General features: G+C 36.6%; 2 protein-coding genes across 2 annotated transcripts in view; both read right to left on the bottom strand.

The window, feature by feature from the left end:
- Window positions 1–56: 56 nt before the first annotated feature.
- On the bottom strand, window positions 57–12,768 carry LOC144448035 (S-methylmethionine--homocysteine S-methyltransferase BHMT2-like). The gene is made up of 6 exons (XM_078138183.1): window positions 12,751–12,768; window positions 3,100–3,294; window positions 2,242–2,353; window positions 958–1,154; window positions 698–779; window positions 57–349 (listed from the first exon to the last, which is right to left on the bottom strand). The coding sequence occupies exons 2-6, from the start codon at window positions 3,256–3,258 to the stop codon at window positions 57–59; spliced, it is 843 nt and encodes a 280-aa protein (XP_077994309.1). The 5' UTR covers window positions 3,259–3,294; window positions 12,751–12,768.
- Window positions 12,769–15,795: 3,027 nt separating this feature from the next.
- LOC144448034 (di-N-acetylchitobiase-like) overlaps window positions 15,796–20,064 on the bottom strand; it is a 17,493-nt gene continuing 13,224 nt past the window's right edge. The window contains exons 3-8 of the mRNA XM_078138182.1: window positions 19,334–19,472; window positions 18,803–19,008; window positions 18,148–18,325; window positions 17,429–17,526; window positions 16,692–16,850; window positions 15,796–15,996 (exon numbers count right to left, since the gene is read on the bottom strand). Coding sequence (XP_077994308.1) covers window positions 15,796–15,996; window positions 16,692–16,850; window positions 17,429–17,526; window positions 18,148–18,325; window positions 18,803–19,008; window positions 19,334–19,472 — 981 coding nt within the window. The remainder of the gene's footprint in view (window positions 15,997–16,691; window positions 16,851–17,428; window positions 17,527–18,147; window positions 18,326–18,802; window positions 19,009–19,333; window positions 19,473–20,064) is intronic.

Genomic DNA, 20,064 nt, shown 5'->3' with positions numbered 1-20,064 from the left:
TTGTACACTCAGTGAAGGGTGACTTCACAGAAAGCAATCAATGTAATGTGGTAACGTCACTCTTCAAGTTCAACTTTCTTGAAATATAAAGTCTTGTAACTCGCCGCGACGTCTTTATTAACTTTGTTGTTCGTACCAAAGGTGACACTTTTCGACATATCACTACTATAACGACTTGCTTCCGGTTTGCGTCCAAGAGATTCTGCTAGAGTACGTGTAAAAGATGGCCTATTACCACAACACAGACCAAGTAGTTGAAACCCAAGCTCTTTACTCTGTTTACCGAAATCAGCAACATTCTTGTGTGAACAAGACTTCACTTCCAGGTCCATTGGATACAAAGGCTTTCCTATGATAAAGGATGGAAGATGCAGATCACTTATTTAAATGACTGTTGAGTATGTATGTATGTATGTATGTATGTATGTATGTATGTATGTATGTATGCATGTATGCATGCATGCATGTATGCATGTATGTATGTATGTATGCATGTATGCATGTATGTATGTATGTATGTATGTATGTATGTATGTATGTATGTGTATGAATGCGTGTATGTATGTATGTATGTATGTATGTATGTATGTATGTATGTATGAATGTATGTATGTATGTATGTATGTGTATGAATTTGTGTGTGTGTGTGTGTGTGTGTGTGTATTTGTGTATGTGTTTGTGTGTGTCAATCAATTACCTGTTTCAGGATCACAAAGTGTAAAATACGTCGGTTCCTCTTCAGTCGTTCTGTAGGGCACGGGAACTGCCGCTAGTGGGCCCTGTGAAAATCATTATGGAAAATATGTGAAGGTTTTTTGGGTTTTTTTAAATGTAAGTTTATACATAGGCAGTACACATCCAGTATGTAACTGTTGCAAACCGTTAATGTTATCGTTACACAGGCAGTACATCATAGTATTTCTTAATATACACAAAGTAAATACTACATTTACACACCTTACAAATTCGTCGCACTTCCGTCATCAAAGGTAACATTGTAGCAGGACCACGGGAGCAGTTCAAACCAACAACATCAGCTCCAGCATCTTCTAACATCCTGCAAGCATGAGATAGTCGTATTTTCTCCCCAGTGATGGCATATCCTTGTTTTGTTGCAACGACATACGGAGCAAGATTTATAACAGCTGGTACACCTATATGTCTGTGTATATATATATATATTATACAAGCGAATGACTAATTAATGAACAAGAAATCTAACTCCGGGAAGCTGCGTGTATTGCTAGGCATAGATGGGCGTGAATGTTTTGCCAAATTTGTCTTTTTAAACAAAAATACGTGCTCAAGGGTCCATTCAGGCAAAAATATCCCTAAAATCTGGGTTAATAAATATATGAACTTATAATATACCTAGTGATAATGCTGTGCCATGATTCGCTAGAATCAGTCACGTGATAGGAAAATAGAATGACTATTTCCCTAGTGAAATAGTTCCATCAACTTTCACGCGTTCACAGCCGGTCAAAATGGCAGCTTCTGACGATGTCGTCTGCCACCGCGAGTTCACAGCATGAGGTATATTATAAAACACATATTGCCTGGCCTATATTCGGGCTATAGCACCCGTTCATTACCCCCTCGTGACTGTGAGTTACCAGAATCACAAGCTATTTCCCTCGGCCTTTGGCCTCAGGAAATAGCATGTGATTCTAGTAACTCACAGTCCCTCGGGTGTAATAAACGTGTGCTATAGCCCTCATGGCCAGGCAATATGTGTTCACTATTCCATGCTAATTTATCAAATTTCCGAGTAAATGGTAAAATCGCCTTGAAAATGTCGACAACAAATGGTGTCCGCCCAACATTTGCATCATCTCGTCCGAATGGCTGATCATCTAGTATAAGCTATAGAGTGGGTAGTAGGGTTACCGGGTAATAATGTGTATGGCACCCTGGGATATCATTATTTCGCCGGAAAATACATCATTAGGAATGGGCAGATATTTGGAACCTGGACACATACCCTGCTTGGTATTCATCGGACCCCCCCCCCCCATCACACACACACACACACACACACACACACACACACACACGGATCTAACTTAACTGAGTAGTGGGCCAAGGCTACAAGTTTTAAACCGACAAGATATATTTTACAACGTCGACAATGTAATTTCTGCGCTTGAGTGTTTTCGGTTGTAATTACTTTGTTTTTGCTCTCTTTCAGAAATTTGTACCCCTGCTGTGGTTCTATGATTATTCCATGATAATTCCTACCGTTGCCGTATTCCTTGATTGCTTCCAGAGCTATCATCGCCTCGCCAAGGTATGTGAACGTCTCCCCAATGATGAAATCTACGTTGTACTGTACGGTTAAGTCAATCATCTCCTGTTGGATAACAGAATAATAGGAAAAGTCATGTATAAAAAAGATTAAATATCAGTTTGTAGACGGTGATAAGAATTGTATACGGCAAAACATTCAGATATATATATATATATATATATTCTGATAAACCATAAGGGAAAACTCTGAGAGAGAGAGAGAGAGAGAGAGAGAGAGAGAGAGAGAGAGAGAGAGAGAGAGAGAGAGAGAGAGAGAGAGAGAGAGAGACAGACAGACAGACAGACAGACAGAGAGACAGAGAGAGACAGAGAGAGACAGAGACAGAGACAGAGAGAGAGAGAGACAGAGAGAGAGAGAGAGAGAGAGAGAGAGAGAGAGAGAGAGAGAGAGAGAGAGAGAGATGGGGGGGCATATCGACAGATCGATAAAGGTAGAGAGAAACAATGGAAGACAGAGAAATAGACACAGGGTAAGACAGTAGATAGACACAGCGAGCTGGGAACAGAGAACTCGAGAGATAGAGAAAATTGGACATTCAAATAGAGATAGCGAAAACGTTTAATGTAGATTGCGCAGTGAATTTAATAAACGTTTACAAATACTACATTAAAAGAATGATAGCTTTAATTGCAATACTTAGGAGAGAAAATAAATAAATAAATAAATAAAAATACACGAAAATTAGATAAACCGATACAAAATACAGAGACATGGCCATCTTCGTTGTTTAGAGTCAATGCCTTCAAAAATTGTCAATATTATATCAATGACATATCAATGCTACAAACCTTAAACATTGCTTTGATTTCTGCATTTTTTCCTGGGGAGTCTGGATGATATAGATCAGTGTTACATATATTTCCCGCCAATAATGTCCCAGTTTCGTCAGCCACTTCTCGACCAAGTCGCAAAGCTTCTCGATTGATCAGTTCTAGTTTGTCTTCCATGTCAACCGCACGTAGCCTTTCACGGTGTGCATAGTACTGAAATAGTTCAAATCAGGAAACATTACTGATGAATTATGCCCTTCCATGGTGACATGGTGGTGTATGGAGTATAAATCAAAAGTATAAGTCAAAATTCATACTTCGTATTCTACGCTGCTACTGGTATTCAACTTGCGAATTCATACATTCAATTTGGCAATTCAACAACCAATTTATACATGCCATTTCACAACACGATATTGCATTTTAAAGCCCGATGTTCTAATTTACAGACAAATCGAAATCGATGTGAACGTGCCATTTCATAAAAATGACATTTCATTCCGCACCAAACTGGCATTTCGACATAGAGGTCGAATTGTCAAATGGAATGTCCAATTGTACAATTGGATGTCGTATTGTGAAATAGCATGTTGAAGTTTTGAACGTCGTAAGCTTATTGCAAATGAAATGACGACTTGTCAAGTGGAATGATTGCATTGTTGAAATGCATGTATTAAATGCTGGCGTGGATGTGACACCTCAATGGTGGGTCAAAGATCTGATATCATTAACATTGTCTGTCTGTCTATCTGTCCATCTGTTTGTCTGTCTGTCTGACTGTCTGTCTCTGTCTGTCGACCTGCCAGCCTGCCTGCATGTCTGTCTGTCTGTCTGTCTGTCTGTCTGTCTGTCTGTCTTTACAATTGACATCATTAAATTCAACACTATGACGATGATAATGTAGTGAATATTTGTTCCTACAATTATTTTGAAGGTTATATTGTTAGAAAAAAAAACCACCCGTGTATGTCTATTTGATTAACAATAGGATTATGACGAATGTCTTGTCTGCTTCATTTACAGGATAATGTCGTCAATTTTCAAAATTTTCCTTCCCTTCTGGTTGATGCTAGACATGTGCAAACAACGAAATGAGTAAACACGAAGAAATCTAGAAAATCATATCCTCGACCTAGTGCACCATGCTTCCATATACTCACCCTTTGTTTTCTTATCCATCATTGTTTTCTGCAGAAGTCGACTGTATGTAAGGGATAAAACATGTTCTTTAAGATAATAATGTTTTAATGTATATCTATTATTTTGTTGCATTATCTGCAGAGCGGTAACTAATGTGCTGTTATTCATACCCAAAAGGTATATTGATCAATAAATATAAACAAATATTGTTTTTGTTTGATATATTTGTGAAACATCACCAAGGGCATTCCCAGTAGTCCTACTGTGCATAAGCAAGTACTGCATACTGTATATGTTCGCCTGAAAAGGTTTTAGATACATTTCCATTTTCTTTCGAAATAAGCGTGAACCTAGCAAGGACTTTTGAATTGGATACTCTCCATGGTTGTGACATTGGATGGGTGAATGTTTAATTAAGCCATCAAATCGAAAACTGAATGTTTTTTTCGAATGAAAATTGATACTCACATTCCCGCGGTGGTTGCTAAAGTTTTCAAAAAAGTGCGCCCTCGTAGTGAATCAGAGAAATTGTTTTATCTGGTTTAAGGGTATTTTGTGTAAGACTACAGATATAAATATCACATTTGCATTTCTCTGTATTTGACACACGTCTATATACTACCTATGAATAAAGTCATTCAACATTTCTTAAAACGTTACATGGTGTTATCTACTCTGATGTGTACAATCACATGCAGTTGTTGAAAAATTCAATCTGTTGACTGGTTCATCTATAGAACGTGAATTAAGAAACGTAAAGCAAATGTCAAGAGTTTCAATTCAGAAACAAGAATGCTTACAAGGCGAGTTTCAAATCCAGAGAAATGGTTATATTCGGATTGTAATAATACGTCCGTATGTATATTGTGCGTTCACTTCAAATATTAATTCGACCTTTTGAACTTTGACATTATCATGATAAATATCACTCCTTTCTTATTCCTGCTTGCAGGTGGAGTAAAACGGGACTTGATTCTGATTTTGTCCCATTCCTTCTCCGCCGGTAAGCAGGATTATATGCAATTTGCAACAGGTGAATTGCACATGACACTCGACGCTTACACATAATTACATCACAGGAAAACATTACGATATACATATTTAGATAGCAGTTGTCGCTAGACAAACGAGGTCACCAAGTTAGATTGTATAACTCAACTGATCGAAAGGTTCGATATATATGCCCTGATTGTCATATTTGATACACTTACATTTGGACACACCTCATCCATACACAAACATCCAAGTTCACTCGAGTAATTCAATACACTCATTCTCGATATTGCATCAATATATTAACACTGAGATGCATACACAAGAACTCGAGTAGTGTAGTGATTCGTTGACACAAAACTGAGGTTCGTTCATGGTAAAAACGAAGTTACGTAATATCATAAAGGAGGCATATTGAATCACTGTCAGGTCAATGGCGTTCATACTATCACATAATGTAAAACATGTTATTTACCTACCGAGGTTGCCAAGAATATTGGAAAGCACTAACAACTCTGAATGCAGCTGATGGCACGTTTCCTGGTTAGGCCAATGTGCTTGAAGAGGGCCGAGATGATGTTAGTTCGTTTTAAGTTGTTTACTCAAAAAACAAATATGTGTATTAAACTGTGTACCAACGTATTGTGTAACTGATTGAAAAGCTAGTTCATTGAACTTCACAGGACACTTTGATGCAAACGTCTGTTCAATAGCGATATTACTCTGCTTAACTTGGAAATCATGCACACCAAATTCCGAGTAGAACCTTTTGGGAGCATCTGCATGTTCTTTCTCTGATTGATCTTTCCATTTGAATAACGTTATAAATCCACTCCATTCAATTCTGGGCTTTATTAAGACCAACGATTAAGGTGACAGGCTCAGATTTGCCATTGGAAGCATATCAAATCTCGCACACTGAGTTGAATCAGCCATTCACACACCATCTTTCAACTTAAAGCTCATTGTCGATAAAACTGACACAATCAAATAATTTATGTTTATTCACTGACAAGTGTTAAATTTTGTAGTTACGAGATGTTTTACTGATTGTTAATTTATTTCTAATCCTAAAATTAAATAGTAAGCACTAAATATTGTACTACAAATCATTTTTTATATTTCCAAACGCTTCTACACAAGCATTTACTGTACTTTACCGCTGTTTATTTCATTATTAATTTTTTCTAGTTGAGGCCATGTTAATGGTCTTATGTTACAGGCCAACTGCAGGTTATGAATTTCGGTTCACTAACTTTTCTTACGCAGTCCTGTTTTAAGCATGGTTCCAATTGTTCGATTATTTTGCCAATTAAACTACCGCGTATTTGATAATGAATTCGTACTACGCAAAGCTTCCTGTGCGAATTAGTCATACAATGCAACATATGAATTAAACTAGGCCATTATTCAAGATATGAATGGCATTTCACAAAATGACCTTCAAAGTGAGAATTAAGGACACAATGACACGTGCACAGATGTTGCTATAAATACTACTTTCCATTACCTCTTGAAACACCTACGACAACCGACAGTTTGAAATTAGATTATAGCTGCCAATCACTAAAATAAAACGAAAACAAAAACATGTTATCTTTGAATATTCATAATATATATATATATATATATATATATATATATATATATATATATATATATATATATATATATATATATATATATATTATTTATATATATATTAATTCCATCTGAATATAGGAATGACCTTAATTCCTCCCATGAGCCACTCAACATAATGAAAGAATACGCCTTTCTAGCAACCGTTGTTAGGGAGATGACGAAGGTCTAACTGGTGAAATATTGCTCAGTTCATGTTTTGATGGTAGTAGTAAACACAGCGATAAAATATACGGTAGCACACTTCAACAACCACTAGTAAAAATCGTCACCTTTCTATGTGAACTCACTGAACACAGGAATTGCTCCATTTGAAAAGTGACAAAGGTATGTATTTTCGGTTTCCTACACTGAAAGAGATTCGATTTTATCACATTTACGCTTAGTGTACATTTATAAGGTAATCCGTCGTGCCACAAGGAATCAGAGGGACTTTACATAAGGATCGACTGGACAGGGGTATTACTAAATAGTTTGTTGGAAACACTGACGACGATGACAAGGAAAAGCAGATATAGCGAAATAGTTGTATTGGAATTACCTGGAAAGTGGAAGTTATATCATTTTGTGTATAGAGCCTTAATTGGGATTAAACAAATGCAATTCAACGTAGTCAGCTCTTGTGTATGTATAGGAACAAATGCACTACCATATAAGGTTTTAGGCTGCCATAGAAATGTATAAATGTATGTATGTATGTATGTATGTATGTATGTATGTATGTATGTATGTATGTATGTATGTATATGGATATGAAAAGAGTTAAAACGCACGCAATCAAAAAATGAATAGCCACGGACAAGGCCTAGGTGTAACAGCAGGCAGTGTCATGGAGACACAAAGAACGTCACAGTATAGGGTATACGATATTTATGATTACATCCTTGTAATTACAACATCCTTCCCTGCAGAGTTGTGACATCACAACAATCTGAATATTAGCATTCCGTTAACAGTTTTTCAAAGTTTGCCACAGGACTGGTACAGCCACGCAACAATCGCTATAGTTACATGATGTTTTGTTAGGTTTACATGAAGTTTAAAAGTCGCCGTTAGGGGACAATGTAAGCAAATGTGTTTGACATTCATTTCCGAAGATATGTTCCCTGCCTTTATTGTATCCGTCTTACTGCAAATGTCATCATCAGTATCATCAGCATTATCATCATCATCATCATCATCATCAACAGCAGAAGCATTATCATCATCATCAGTATTATTATCATCATTATTATCATCATCATCATCATCATCATCATCATCAATAAGACGAAAAAGGGGTTAACTTTGTAGTAAAACAATTCTAAATTATTTTTTAGTTTCTTATTCTGACATCAATTTGATCATGTTAACTATAACAATTATTGTTTACTCAAAAACAAATATGTGTATTAAACTGTGTACCAACGTATTGTGTAACTGATTGAAAAGCTAGTTCATTGAACTTCACAGGACACTTTGATGCAAACGTCTGTTCAATAGCGATATTACTCTGCTTAACTTGGAAATCATGCACACCAAATTCCGAGTAGAACCTTTTGGGAGCATCTGCATGTTCTTTCTCTGATTGATCTTTCCATTTGAATAACGTTATAAATCCACTCCATTCAATTCTGGGCTTTATTAAGACCAACGATTAAGGTGACAGGCTCAGATTTGCCATTGGAAGCATATCAAATCTCGCACACTGAGTTGAATCAGCCATTCACACACCATCTTTCAACTTAAAGCTCATTGTCGATAAAACTGACACAATCAAATAATTTATGTTTATTCACTGACAAGTGTTAAATTTTGTAGTTACGAGATGTTTTACTGATTGTTAATTTATTTCTAATCCTAAAATTAAATAGTAAGCACTAAATATTGTACTACAAATCATTTTTTTATATTTCCAAACGCTTCTACACAAGCATTTACTGTACTTTACCGCTGTTTATTTCATTATTAATTTTTTCTAGTTGAGGCCATGTTAATGGTCTTATGTTACAGGCCAACTGCAGGTTATGAATTTCGGTTCACTAACTTTTCTTACGCAGTCCTGTTTTAAGCATGGTTCCAATTGTTCGATTATTTTGCCAATTAAACTACCGCGTATTTGATAATGAATTCGTACTACGCAAAGCTTCCTGTGCGAATTAGTCATACAATGCAACATATGAATTAAACTAGGCCATTATTCAAGATATGAATGGCATTTCACAAAATGACCTTCAAAGTGAGAATTAAGGACACAATGACACGTGCACAGATGTTGCTATAAATGCCACTTTCCATTACCTCTTGAAACACCTACGACAACCGACAGTTTGCAATTAGATTATAGCTGCCAATCACTAAAATAAAACGAAAACAAAAACATGTTATCTTTGAATATTCATAATATATATATATATATATATATATATATATATATATATATATATATATATATATATATATTATATATATATATTATTTATATATATATTAATTCCATCTGAATATAGGAATGACCTTAATTCCTCCCATGAGCCACTCAACATGATGAAAGAATACGCCTTTCTAGCAACCGTTGTTAGGGAGATGACGAAGGTCTAACTGGTGAAATATTGCTCAGTTCATGTTTTGATGGTAGTAGTAAACACAGCGATAAAATATACGGTAGCACACTTCAACAACCACTAGTAAAAATCGTCACCTTTCTATGTGATCTCACTGAACACAGGAATTGCTCCATTTGAAAAGTGACAAAGGTATGTATTTTCGGTTTCCTACACTGAAAGAGATTCGATTTTATCACATTTACGCTTAGTGTACATTTATAAGGTAATCCGTCGTGCCACAAGGAATCAGAGGGACTTTACATAAGGATCGACTGGACAGGGGTATTACTAAATAGTTTGTTGGAAACACTGACGACGATGACAAGGAAAAGCAGATATAGCGAAATAGTTGTATTGGAATTACCTGGAAAGTGGAAGTTATATCATTTTGTGTATAGAGCCTTAATTGGGATTAAACAAATGCAATTCAACGTAGTCAGCTCTTGTGTATGTATAGGAACAAATGCACTACCATATAAGGTTTTAGGCTGCCATAGAAATGTATAAATGTATGTATGTATGTATGTATGTATGTATGTATGTATGTATGTATGTATGTATGTATATGGATATGAAAAGAGTTAAAACGCACGCAATCAAAAAATGAATAGCCACGGACAAGGCCTAGGTGTAACAGCAGGCAGTGTCATGGAGACACAAAGAACGTCACAGTATAGGGTATACGATATTTATGATTACATCCTTGTAATTACAACATCCTTCCCTGCAGAGTTGTGACATCACAACAATCTGAATATTAGCATTCCGTTAACAGTTTTTCAAAGTTTGCCACAGGACTGGTACAGCCACGCAACAATCGCTATAGTTACATGATGTTTTGTTAGGTTTACATGAAGTTTAAAAGTCGCCGTTAGGGGACAATGTAAGCAAATGTGTTTGACATTCATTTCCGAAGATATGTTCCCTGCCTTTATTGTATCCGTCTTACTGCAAATGTCATCATCAGTATCATCAGCATTATCATCATCATCATCATCATCATCAACAGCAGAAGCATTATCATCATCATCAGTATTATTATCATCATTATTATCATCATCATCATCATCATCATCATCATCAATAAGACGAAAAAGGGGTTAACTTTGTAGTAAAACAATTCTAAATTATTTTTTAGTTTCTTATTCTGACATCAATTTGATCATGTTAACTATAACAATTATTCATCTCTTAATCCAGGTTGACGAAAGTGACAAGAGAGATGTTGTGGAAAACAGTGAAGACGTCTTTCCATTTGTTTTTCGCCATTGCAATGGTGAAAGCATCAGGTACGGAACATAACGATTATACATTGTAGATACACAAACGTTGTTCGGACAATCATTTTACGAAATTATGCACGTGATCGTGAGTGTTTCGCATATTGTTGCAGGTAAATTACAACTCGAAACAAATGATGTTTTATTACATTTGTCACTCGTACGTGTGTGTGTGTATGTATGTATGTATGTATGTATGTATGTATGTATGTATGTATGTGATTAATTTATTTTAACTTTTAGATCCAGGAATCTTTTCATTGACATGAAATACATGTGTGTGTGTTTTGTTGTTGTTGTTGTTGTTGTTGTTGTTGTAATTATTATTATCATTGTTATTGTTGTTGTGTTGTTGTTGTTGTTGTTGTTGTTGTTGTTGTTGTCGTCGGTAGTGGTGGAGGTGGTGGTGGTGGTGGTGGGGGTAACAAAGCAAACAGCCTATTCTCAGCTTCATCTAAAGAACCAATAAAGAAGAAATTGTTAGAACCAGACAACATAATTCAAAGTTATTCAAAATAAAAAGCGTAAATACATATTAAAAATAGCGTATATGTCACACAACATACAATAGCCTTTTACTATAGCCTTTAATATATTATAATACAAAGTTATTAATAATTGACATTTAACTTGGTTGCCACTTATATTCAACTGACAGAACTAGTGGCAGAGGACACTATAGACGTGGTATCAAATGTTGCAGCTGACCTCGACATTCAGATGGGCTCCACCAAAACATTCCAGTTGGATATGACGCTCACGAGCGTTGTTGTCACAAGCGAACTTACCTTTCCGGCCAATGCTCTATTTTCGGTTGAAGTATACCTTGCAGCTGACGCCGTAGGCGGAAGTCCATCAATAAAACAAACTTCCGACTCATTGCCAGCCGATGTAGTTACAATCGATACGGGGGTGACTACAGGACCTGTCCTTATCACAGCAACTGCTTATAACCTGGCTGACTACAACTGCAATACCTACAGTCATGTATGTATTGATATCTCACCAGTGGATATGAAGTGGGAATGGACATCAGGAGGTCCATCAAAGACAGCATGTACATTACTTGGAGCCTGTACAAGTAAGTCTTAAAATTTAGTGTTCATCATCATATCAAACTCTGCCCCTATTAAACTCAGAAGGGTCGATAATGCCCAATTTAGTGTATAGCACATACTGACCTCTAGTCAGTTTGCATTTTGTGAAGTTTATTTTAACACCTTTAATCCGAAAGTATTACTTGGAGGCTGACACCTTTTTCCACGGTTCAGAAAAGTTTCCTGGCTATTATACTAAATAACAGTATTCCTACCACCATGGCAGCCTCATTGTATCTCAGCTCTGATTGACTGGCTGCAGCTGCCTGATCCTAATATCACTTTTCGTAAAGATTGTGTCAAAATTCGCAGTGTGAAATTCAAGCGTTGTTCCCGACAAAAACACCATGAGCCTGTCTGGGGTACCTGTTTTGCAAATTTTTACACAGTAGCACTGTGCTGCCTGCAAAAAGCACATCCCGGGGGAGGACATATTATTAAAGTAACAACAACTATTGTGCATGATAAAACATTACATAGGCTAAAAGTACACAAATGAACAAATCTCATTGAGAAAAAAACATTGCTAACAATAAGGGTTGTGAAAACTGTTTATATCTAATCTGACATGATGCCCAGATGATACGTATTTCTGAAAAAAAAAAAAAAGACGATAATCTAGCCGTCATATACAGCAAACATCCATACATAATTTAATACATCAATGCCATATATATATTGTGAGTTTAATTATCAATCCTGTAACTGTCTAGGTGTAATTACTGCTGGAACGATGACGACATCTGCTGCTGATACCAATGTTCGTATGGGTACCAATGAATTGTTTACGCTATCCGTGTCCATCCCTGTGGTAGCTGACAGTGCTGTGGTGACGGGTCCCGAGGCCAATCTCTACTACATGGAGGTTTACCTTGCCCAAGACGCCATAGGAACAGCACCATCTGACAAATTTGCTGCTACGATAACCAGCACCGTAAATGGGATTATAATGTCCGTGGCTGCCTCTCCTGCTGACATCGATGGTGTAACTGTCTACGTCAATCTTGATGGTCAGAATTGTGATGACTACAGCTATGTGTGTATTGATGTCAAAGCTCACGAGATAGCTACTTGGGAATGGCAAGATATCGGCAAAGACGTAAAAAGAGCTTGTGACACAACCCAAATTACTTGTACGAGTAAGTAACATGATGTTGTTGAATTTGACGATCAGTGTAAATTGAGCGTTGCAACTTGTGTCAGCATTATAATTGAACATTTGATTTCCACTCCAGACTAGCAGTGTAGAGTGGGTGTTTGTAGGAAACTTCGTGTGGTGGCGCTATATCGACCACACTTGGCACCACAACCTTAGATTTTATCCACAGCTTAAAAACTGTACTTGCAATGGCATGATTAATTATAAATGACATCATCCGTCTTTTTATGTATGTCCACGTCCTACCGGAAGTAGTGTTTGTCTCAAGATAAGTATCACATGAGATATCACCTGACGCGAGATCTTGTGCGCCATTAAATCATGATCAGTGTACTCACGGCATGAATGTGAAGTATAAAAAAAACAGTATTTTTTTTAATTAATTAGTTTTCACGATTTCTTTTTTACAGGTCAAATTACAGCAAACAGCATGACACTTACATCAAATACCGCTGCTGACTTAGATGTAGTAATGGGAACAAGTGAATACTTCCACCTGGACATAACAATCAACACTGGCATTGAAACTGGTGAAATCATTGGTAATACGGACTACTTGTTTGCTGTCAAAGTCTACCTCGCTGAAAATAGCGGACAAAGTGGTGCAACATCTGTCAAGGGAGATGCAACTGTCCAATCGGAACAAGTTACAGTCAAACCGTCGACTGCATTCTCTATTTCTGACGTCATCCTTAGTAGTTATGATTTACTTGGCCTTGGCTGTGACGACTTCTCATTTGTGTGTGTGGATGTTTCTCCCTCCGCCGAGGATACTTGGGTGTGGAGTACAGGCGGCGATAGCTTCCATGCTTGTGTGGAGATAACTGCATGTTCCAGTAAGTTGTATTAGTTTTTGTTAAATTTTGATAGTGATGGCATGAAATCCATCACCTTTACCCTTTTGTGAGACAGGTAAATAGTTCAAATATATCAATTTGAAGTTTGTGCAATCCTTGAGTTGTTTTTGTATATCATAACAATACAGTGATCATTATACAAAAACTTGAAAAGGGGCGAATAACAGTACTAATTTTATTTTACACTATACGAAAAGTCAAATTTGACCATGTCTTTCCACCGGGATAAAACTTGATCAGAGGATGTGTAATGTGCTAAGTATGAAACGAAGTTCCACCTTTGGCTTAATTTGACCCCGGTGATCTCTCCGCTGATGGCTGTAGACAGTTAAAAGTGGCACTGCGTCTCATATTACCCATGGACAGAGATGGTGGTTAGGTAGGTCACAGGTAAGGTAAAGGTTGGGTAAAGGTGGGTTAATTGGACTTTTCTTGTAGTGTTATTTTGAATTTGCAGTTTTTGCGTATACATCAATACATTGTCAGTTTTAATAAAACTGTACACACATACTATATTATATGCTCAAATAGGGCTTATGTTGCTAATTAGTTACACCTATGGTCTTTCTCGTAGGCATGTTGAATCCGGCAGCAACTACTCCTCTATCGTTATCAGGCACTAATGGTGATATCCATGTTGTGATGGGTGGTAACGACACCTACATTTTAGATGTAACCATAACAACAGCTGCTACCAATACGGGCAAAGTAGTTGGTTATGCAAATGATCTGTTTGAAGTCAATGTGTACCTAGCTAAAGATAGCACAGGTGGTGGTAATACTGCAAAAACATCTGCACAACTACCATCAACCAGTTTCACTATCAAAGATGCAGACCAGCAAATTGTCGTTGCTATTGATTCCACTCTAGATTTAACTAACACCCTGTGTACAGGATTCACACACATATGCGCAGATGTAAATCCGAAGACCGGTGCTGCATGGGCATGGTATGGTGGTTCTCCCCCTGGTCCAGCTTGTACATCTGTAGTTACTTGTACAGGATAACTCTCTGAAGTTGGAAAACCATGAAATAGAATTGATGAATTGGTCATGGTAATTGCCTTATGTGCATGTCATCTGTATTTCAATCAAGTTACTATGACTTCATTGAAAATGGCAAGTTCATAGACATTGTCAATAATAGGGTAATAGAAAATCGCTGTTAAAAAAACATAGTCATTCAAAGATACTTCATAATATTTAGTTTAATAATTGGACATAGTCAGAAGAAACACAGAATTTGGTAGTCCTAGCACTGATGTATTAACTACACTAAGTTGTCATTTGCATTTTGCTGCAGTGATTTAATTATAAATCACTACACTAGTATATATTGCTGCATTATTAGAAACTAAACAAATTAGTGCAGAAGAAACACTAACAATATGACCATACAGTATACACATTCCAGGAAATGTTTGCGATTGTTACGTTGTCACAGTAATATATAATACTGTAGTGAAAAGATTGGGACTTGTGTCCTGAGGTAGTTACACATAACTCCTTTTAAAATGTTATCAATACACGTATTTTGAAATTGTCACGTTAAACGAGTTCTTGGGTTTGATGGTTTGGTTGGGTGCGCGGGCTAAAACTGGAATCACAACCATTGAATAGATGATTACATTCCATTATATGTCTCTTGGTTATTATTTCTACAGTGCTGTGTATGTATTACATCAGCCTGTGTACCGGCATTCTGTATTAGTATCAAGTTAAACTTAAAAGCTAGCAAGCAAATATTCCAACAAACAAACAAACAGACAAACAAACAAACAACAAAGAAGACAAAGTCGGCTTATTTGCATACTTGCATCGTATGGGGATGTTCCTTGATTTTATAGTGTCTTCTTGTTTAAAGGACAAGCACAAACAAAAGATATGAAATTTGCATGAAACATTTAAAATCTCTAAACTCCAACAAATCAATAGTGTACTATCAAACACCATGGCGGTGATTTAGACATTGTGTAAAGCAGGAAGGGCGTCCCACATTGCTTTGGTTTGTTGTATTGCAGAGGGATCATTACTATAATCAAGGCTGTCTCCATGCCAACTACCAACACCACGTAATTTCCGGTTTAAGACGTAGTCATATTTATATTTCAAACTCTCCGGGTCGTCGTACCAAATTTGATGTACTGAATTCGTTGATATATCCTATTGAGTAATAGAAATATATGTATTCTAAATATTTACTGTGAATCAAACAAAAATAACTTCTTTTCGTGGAGAAGGACTGAAAGGTACAGAGAGCAGGCAGGCAGGCAGACACAGATAGACTGAGACTGAGAGACTGAGATACAAACTAGAGGCGGATAGTCAGTAAAAGATAGACAAATACAGATGGAAAGACATAAAACGTGTGGTTTGTCAAATAGTTGTACATGTATGTGCATATATACTATATGAGGATACAGTCTACGCTTGATATGTGTGGGGGTTGTGGGAGAGTGTGCTCATAGTTTAGAAGTACAGTATTTAAAATAAGTTCACTGATTGGCTGTCTGGATGGATGGGAAATCTTTATGAACACCTGTAGACAAATGTCACACAATATAACGGGTAGCGATAGCAGACACTTCAGGTTCCAAGTGATCGGATAATAGGGTGGGTTGGGGTACATTATACCCGGGCCTTTCATATGGAGTGGTATGGGGCAGATCAAACAATGGGTTCTAGTGAGAATGGTGATGGTGGGAATGGATGTGTCACATACCATGACCAATGTCATGTGAGCAGATGATTTGGCTGTAGTGTGTTTGATAGTATATGAAGTCAGTCAAAATTAAATATTACCTTTATATGTTTGCCTTTTACTACCATCCCCTGAATGAAAACAATATGTTAAATACCTTGTAATTAAAGAATGGCGATTTCTTCTCATCGTTCCAAAGTCGGCCACTGGTGACGTTATTAGCTAACAGCTTCATAATCACAGCATAATTCTTCTCGGTGCCAACATTCTCATCACATACTGGCCAAAAGGGTTTATGTTCTATTACGCACGTGTTCTGATTCAACAAGAAGAAAAATATGTTTTTTACTCTATTGTACTCATTGAACTGCACTAATTTTTTTATACTTCAAGTGAAACAGAACTTTTAAGAGTCTCTTTGTTTGTTTTTTTACTGCATTCTACTTATCTAATGTATCACAACTATTAATAGTAGCCCAGAAATAGTAACCCTGAATTCTGTTTGTCACGGTTCCATGCACTTCTATGGGTTGGAAATAGTTATTTAAACTACAACCCCCCCCCCCTCCGCCCTACTAAAAGAAAATCAATTGCCCTTGCTCGACTAAGGGCGATAAGACTCGTAACGATATATACACTGTGCCACAAGAACGTAAAAGAAGTCTCCTGAATGTCCAAGGTGTAGTTATCTTGTACATGACAAAGCATACAGTGCAATTATTATATCATAATATAATTCTATCTCTTTAAATATCATGTTCTTTATTTTATGTACACTGTGTGTATTGCTTTAATATTGAATGACTCATTCTATAATATTAAAACATACCCCCTCCCAAACCAAATCTCCCTGTGACATGGTATATTGAAAACATAGGTACTACACAACTTTACCTTAGTAAGATTCTGACAAGGATAATCATAACCATACCATGGAACACCTAATACCAATTTATCCGGACTTATACCCGACTTAATGTAATCTCCCATGCCTTCAAACAAGGATAAAAGTGACTTATGCATGATGCTTATATATATATGGTAAGGGAGTCAGGGGGCGGCAGGGGAAATCAAACCCTGTTTGTAACATAAAATGTGACTCTCCCCGAGTCCTATGTGCTAGGACCCTCCCTGAATTTCCTCTCTCTAAAATATGACCCTCACCTGTTAAAATATTTCAATGAAAACAGTTTAAACACAGATTCCATGTGCGTAATGAAGGCATAAGCTTAACATGTACTATCAAATAAATATATAACGAAATACACAACAAACACAAATAAATAAAAAAAATAGTAAATAAATAAATAAATATACAGGGAATATGAATACAATGAATGGCGAATATTGCATAAATCACTGAAGAGACACACAGTATCGGAAAACAAACAACATAGCCTGTTACTGGAAATGCAACAAAACAGAAATTACTTTGACAAACATTCAAACAAAATAGTGAAGGACATAAACATTTTTGCTCTCTCCGTGATTCATTACATATGTAGATATTCACCTCAAATCACATACAAAAATAATGAAGAACGTGGGAATTTTTCTTCTCTGTGTGATCAATTACAAATCTATATATTCACCTCACATCACATACAACATACCTGATATGGTTTTATTAATAGGAGAATTAGCATCTGCCACGCATGTTTCCTTTATGCCACCCATTTCATCGTAATCCATGACAAATAAGAAATCGGTGACGTCAGCAAGGCCTTTGTAGTCATAACAACGAAATCCCTGGTCATAGCATTTCTGTGTCCACGCAATGTCAAAGGTCACCTACATTAATATAAGGTAATGAAAAGATGGCTCATTTGATGCAGTAATAAGGTACTGTAGCATAATGGAACTAAATAGACCAATAACAAAGGAATTCTAACTTATTTGTAACACTAGATATATGAGAAAGCACAATCTGTGATATTATCATTCTGGGAGAAGAGTCATGCATCAAAACCTAAATGGCAAGCGAGTGTGTGTGTGTGTGTATGTATGTATGTATGTATGTATGTATGTATGTATGTATGTATGTATGTATGTATGTATGTATGTATGTATGTGTGTGCACGTATGTGTGTGTGCATGAATGCATGCATGTGTGCATGCATGCATGTATGTATGTATGTATGTATGTATGTATGTATGTATGTATGTATGTATGTATGTATGTATGTATGTATGCGTGTGGGGGTGTATGTATGTGTGGGTGTGTGTGTGTGTGTGTGTGAGGGGGGATGCAAGCGCTTAATTGCTAACCTGAGATCCAGGAATCTGTTCATGAAAAACGTGTGTTGTTTTATTGACTAACTCTGTCAAGAGATTGCGAGACTTTGGATCAATTAGGACGTCTTCTGTGTCGATGTTAATACCGTCCATGAAACGATTTTTAACAAGTGATAGTTGAGAATTAATCCATTTATCCCAATCGTCTTTGTTAGTCAAGTTTGACACGGGGAAACCTCCTGTATGGTGGAATTAAATGTATATGTAAATTAGTCAGACGGTAATCATATAAATAAAGGTAGTGTTGACAGAATTCAATAAAAGCGTTGAGCCTATATGTATTGATGGAATTATGACGCTTGAATTTATAAAATAAATGTGACATTTAATTGCTGTGTTCATTGAAAACAAATGTCAACATCTACAGGTTTTCGTGCTGGTCTGCCAGGGAACTTGAATTATTGGAAGTTTTAATCCAAAGTTTTAGAACAAATAAACCATACTATAATGTTGATTCATCATTGACTTCTGCCTATACATCGGTCAGTATATAGTCTACCTTACCAGCTTGTACAAGTCTGGCACCATGAGCATGCGCAGTGCACATCAGTTGTGGATCGTATTCTCCAAATGAAGCTACGGTGGTTATTTTTGACCAATCATAATGCTTCCACGTGGAACCACCAGTACGGAATATGAACACCTGTTTGAGAGGACATATGGAAATTTGAATTAAAGTAAAAATAAATGGGTTCATTTCTCAGAATATGGTTAGATATCTATAATCTATCTATAAGACTGAATAATCTGCCATGTTTTACAGTTGCCTCGCTGCAACTGGAAGCATTTGTGAATTGAAACTGGTAAATATAATGACTTACTGATAATACCTTACACCATGAACAGTATTGAATCACGTAATGGGTAAACACGCATTTGTGCAATTGTACAAACACATAATATGGTATTGTAAATCCAATCAACTTTGATGGTTCGCACCCAAAAATCAGCGACCCCAGGTGATCACGATTTCAACCTGTTACTTTACTTCGTCGGGATACAATCGATCTCCAATTAACATTGTGGAATGTTTAATCAAGTTATCGGTATTTTAAACAATTTGCAGTCATGTATTATTGTTGGGTTTGTGAGTGAAAAAAATTATACTCCGTTTACAGCCAGTGCAGATGTACTGACAAATGAAAAGTGCAAACCGCTGGTGCAAAAGTATTAAACCAATTAATGTGAAATACGAAATTCGATGGTGTTGGCTACAGACTAGTAAATAGTTCGAG

This window comes from Glandiceps talaboti, chromosome 17 (assembly GCF_964340395.1).
Source record: "Glandiceps talaboti chromosome 17, keGlaTala1.1, whole genome shotgun sequence".
Classification (NCBI taxonomy): Eukaryota; Metazoa; Hemichordata; class Enteropneusta; family Spengelidae; genus Glandiceps; species Glandiceps talaboti.
Note: the sequence above shows the minus strand (reverse complement) of the source record. Positions and strands in the feature narration are given on the sequence as shown.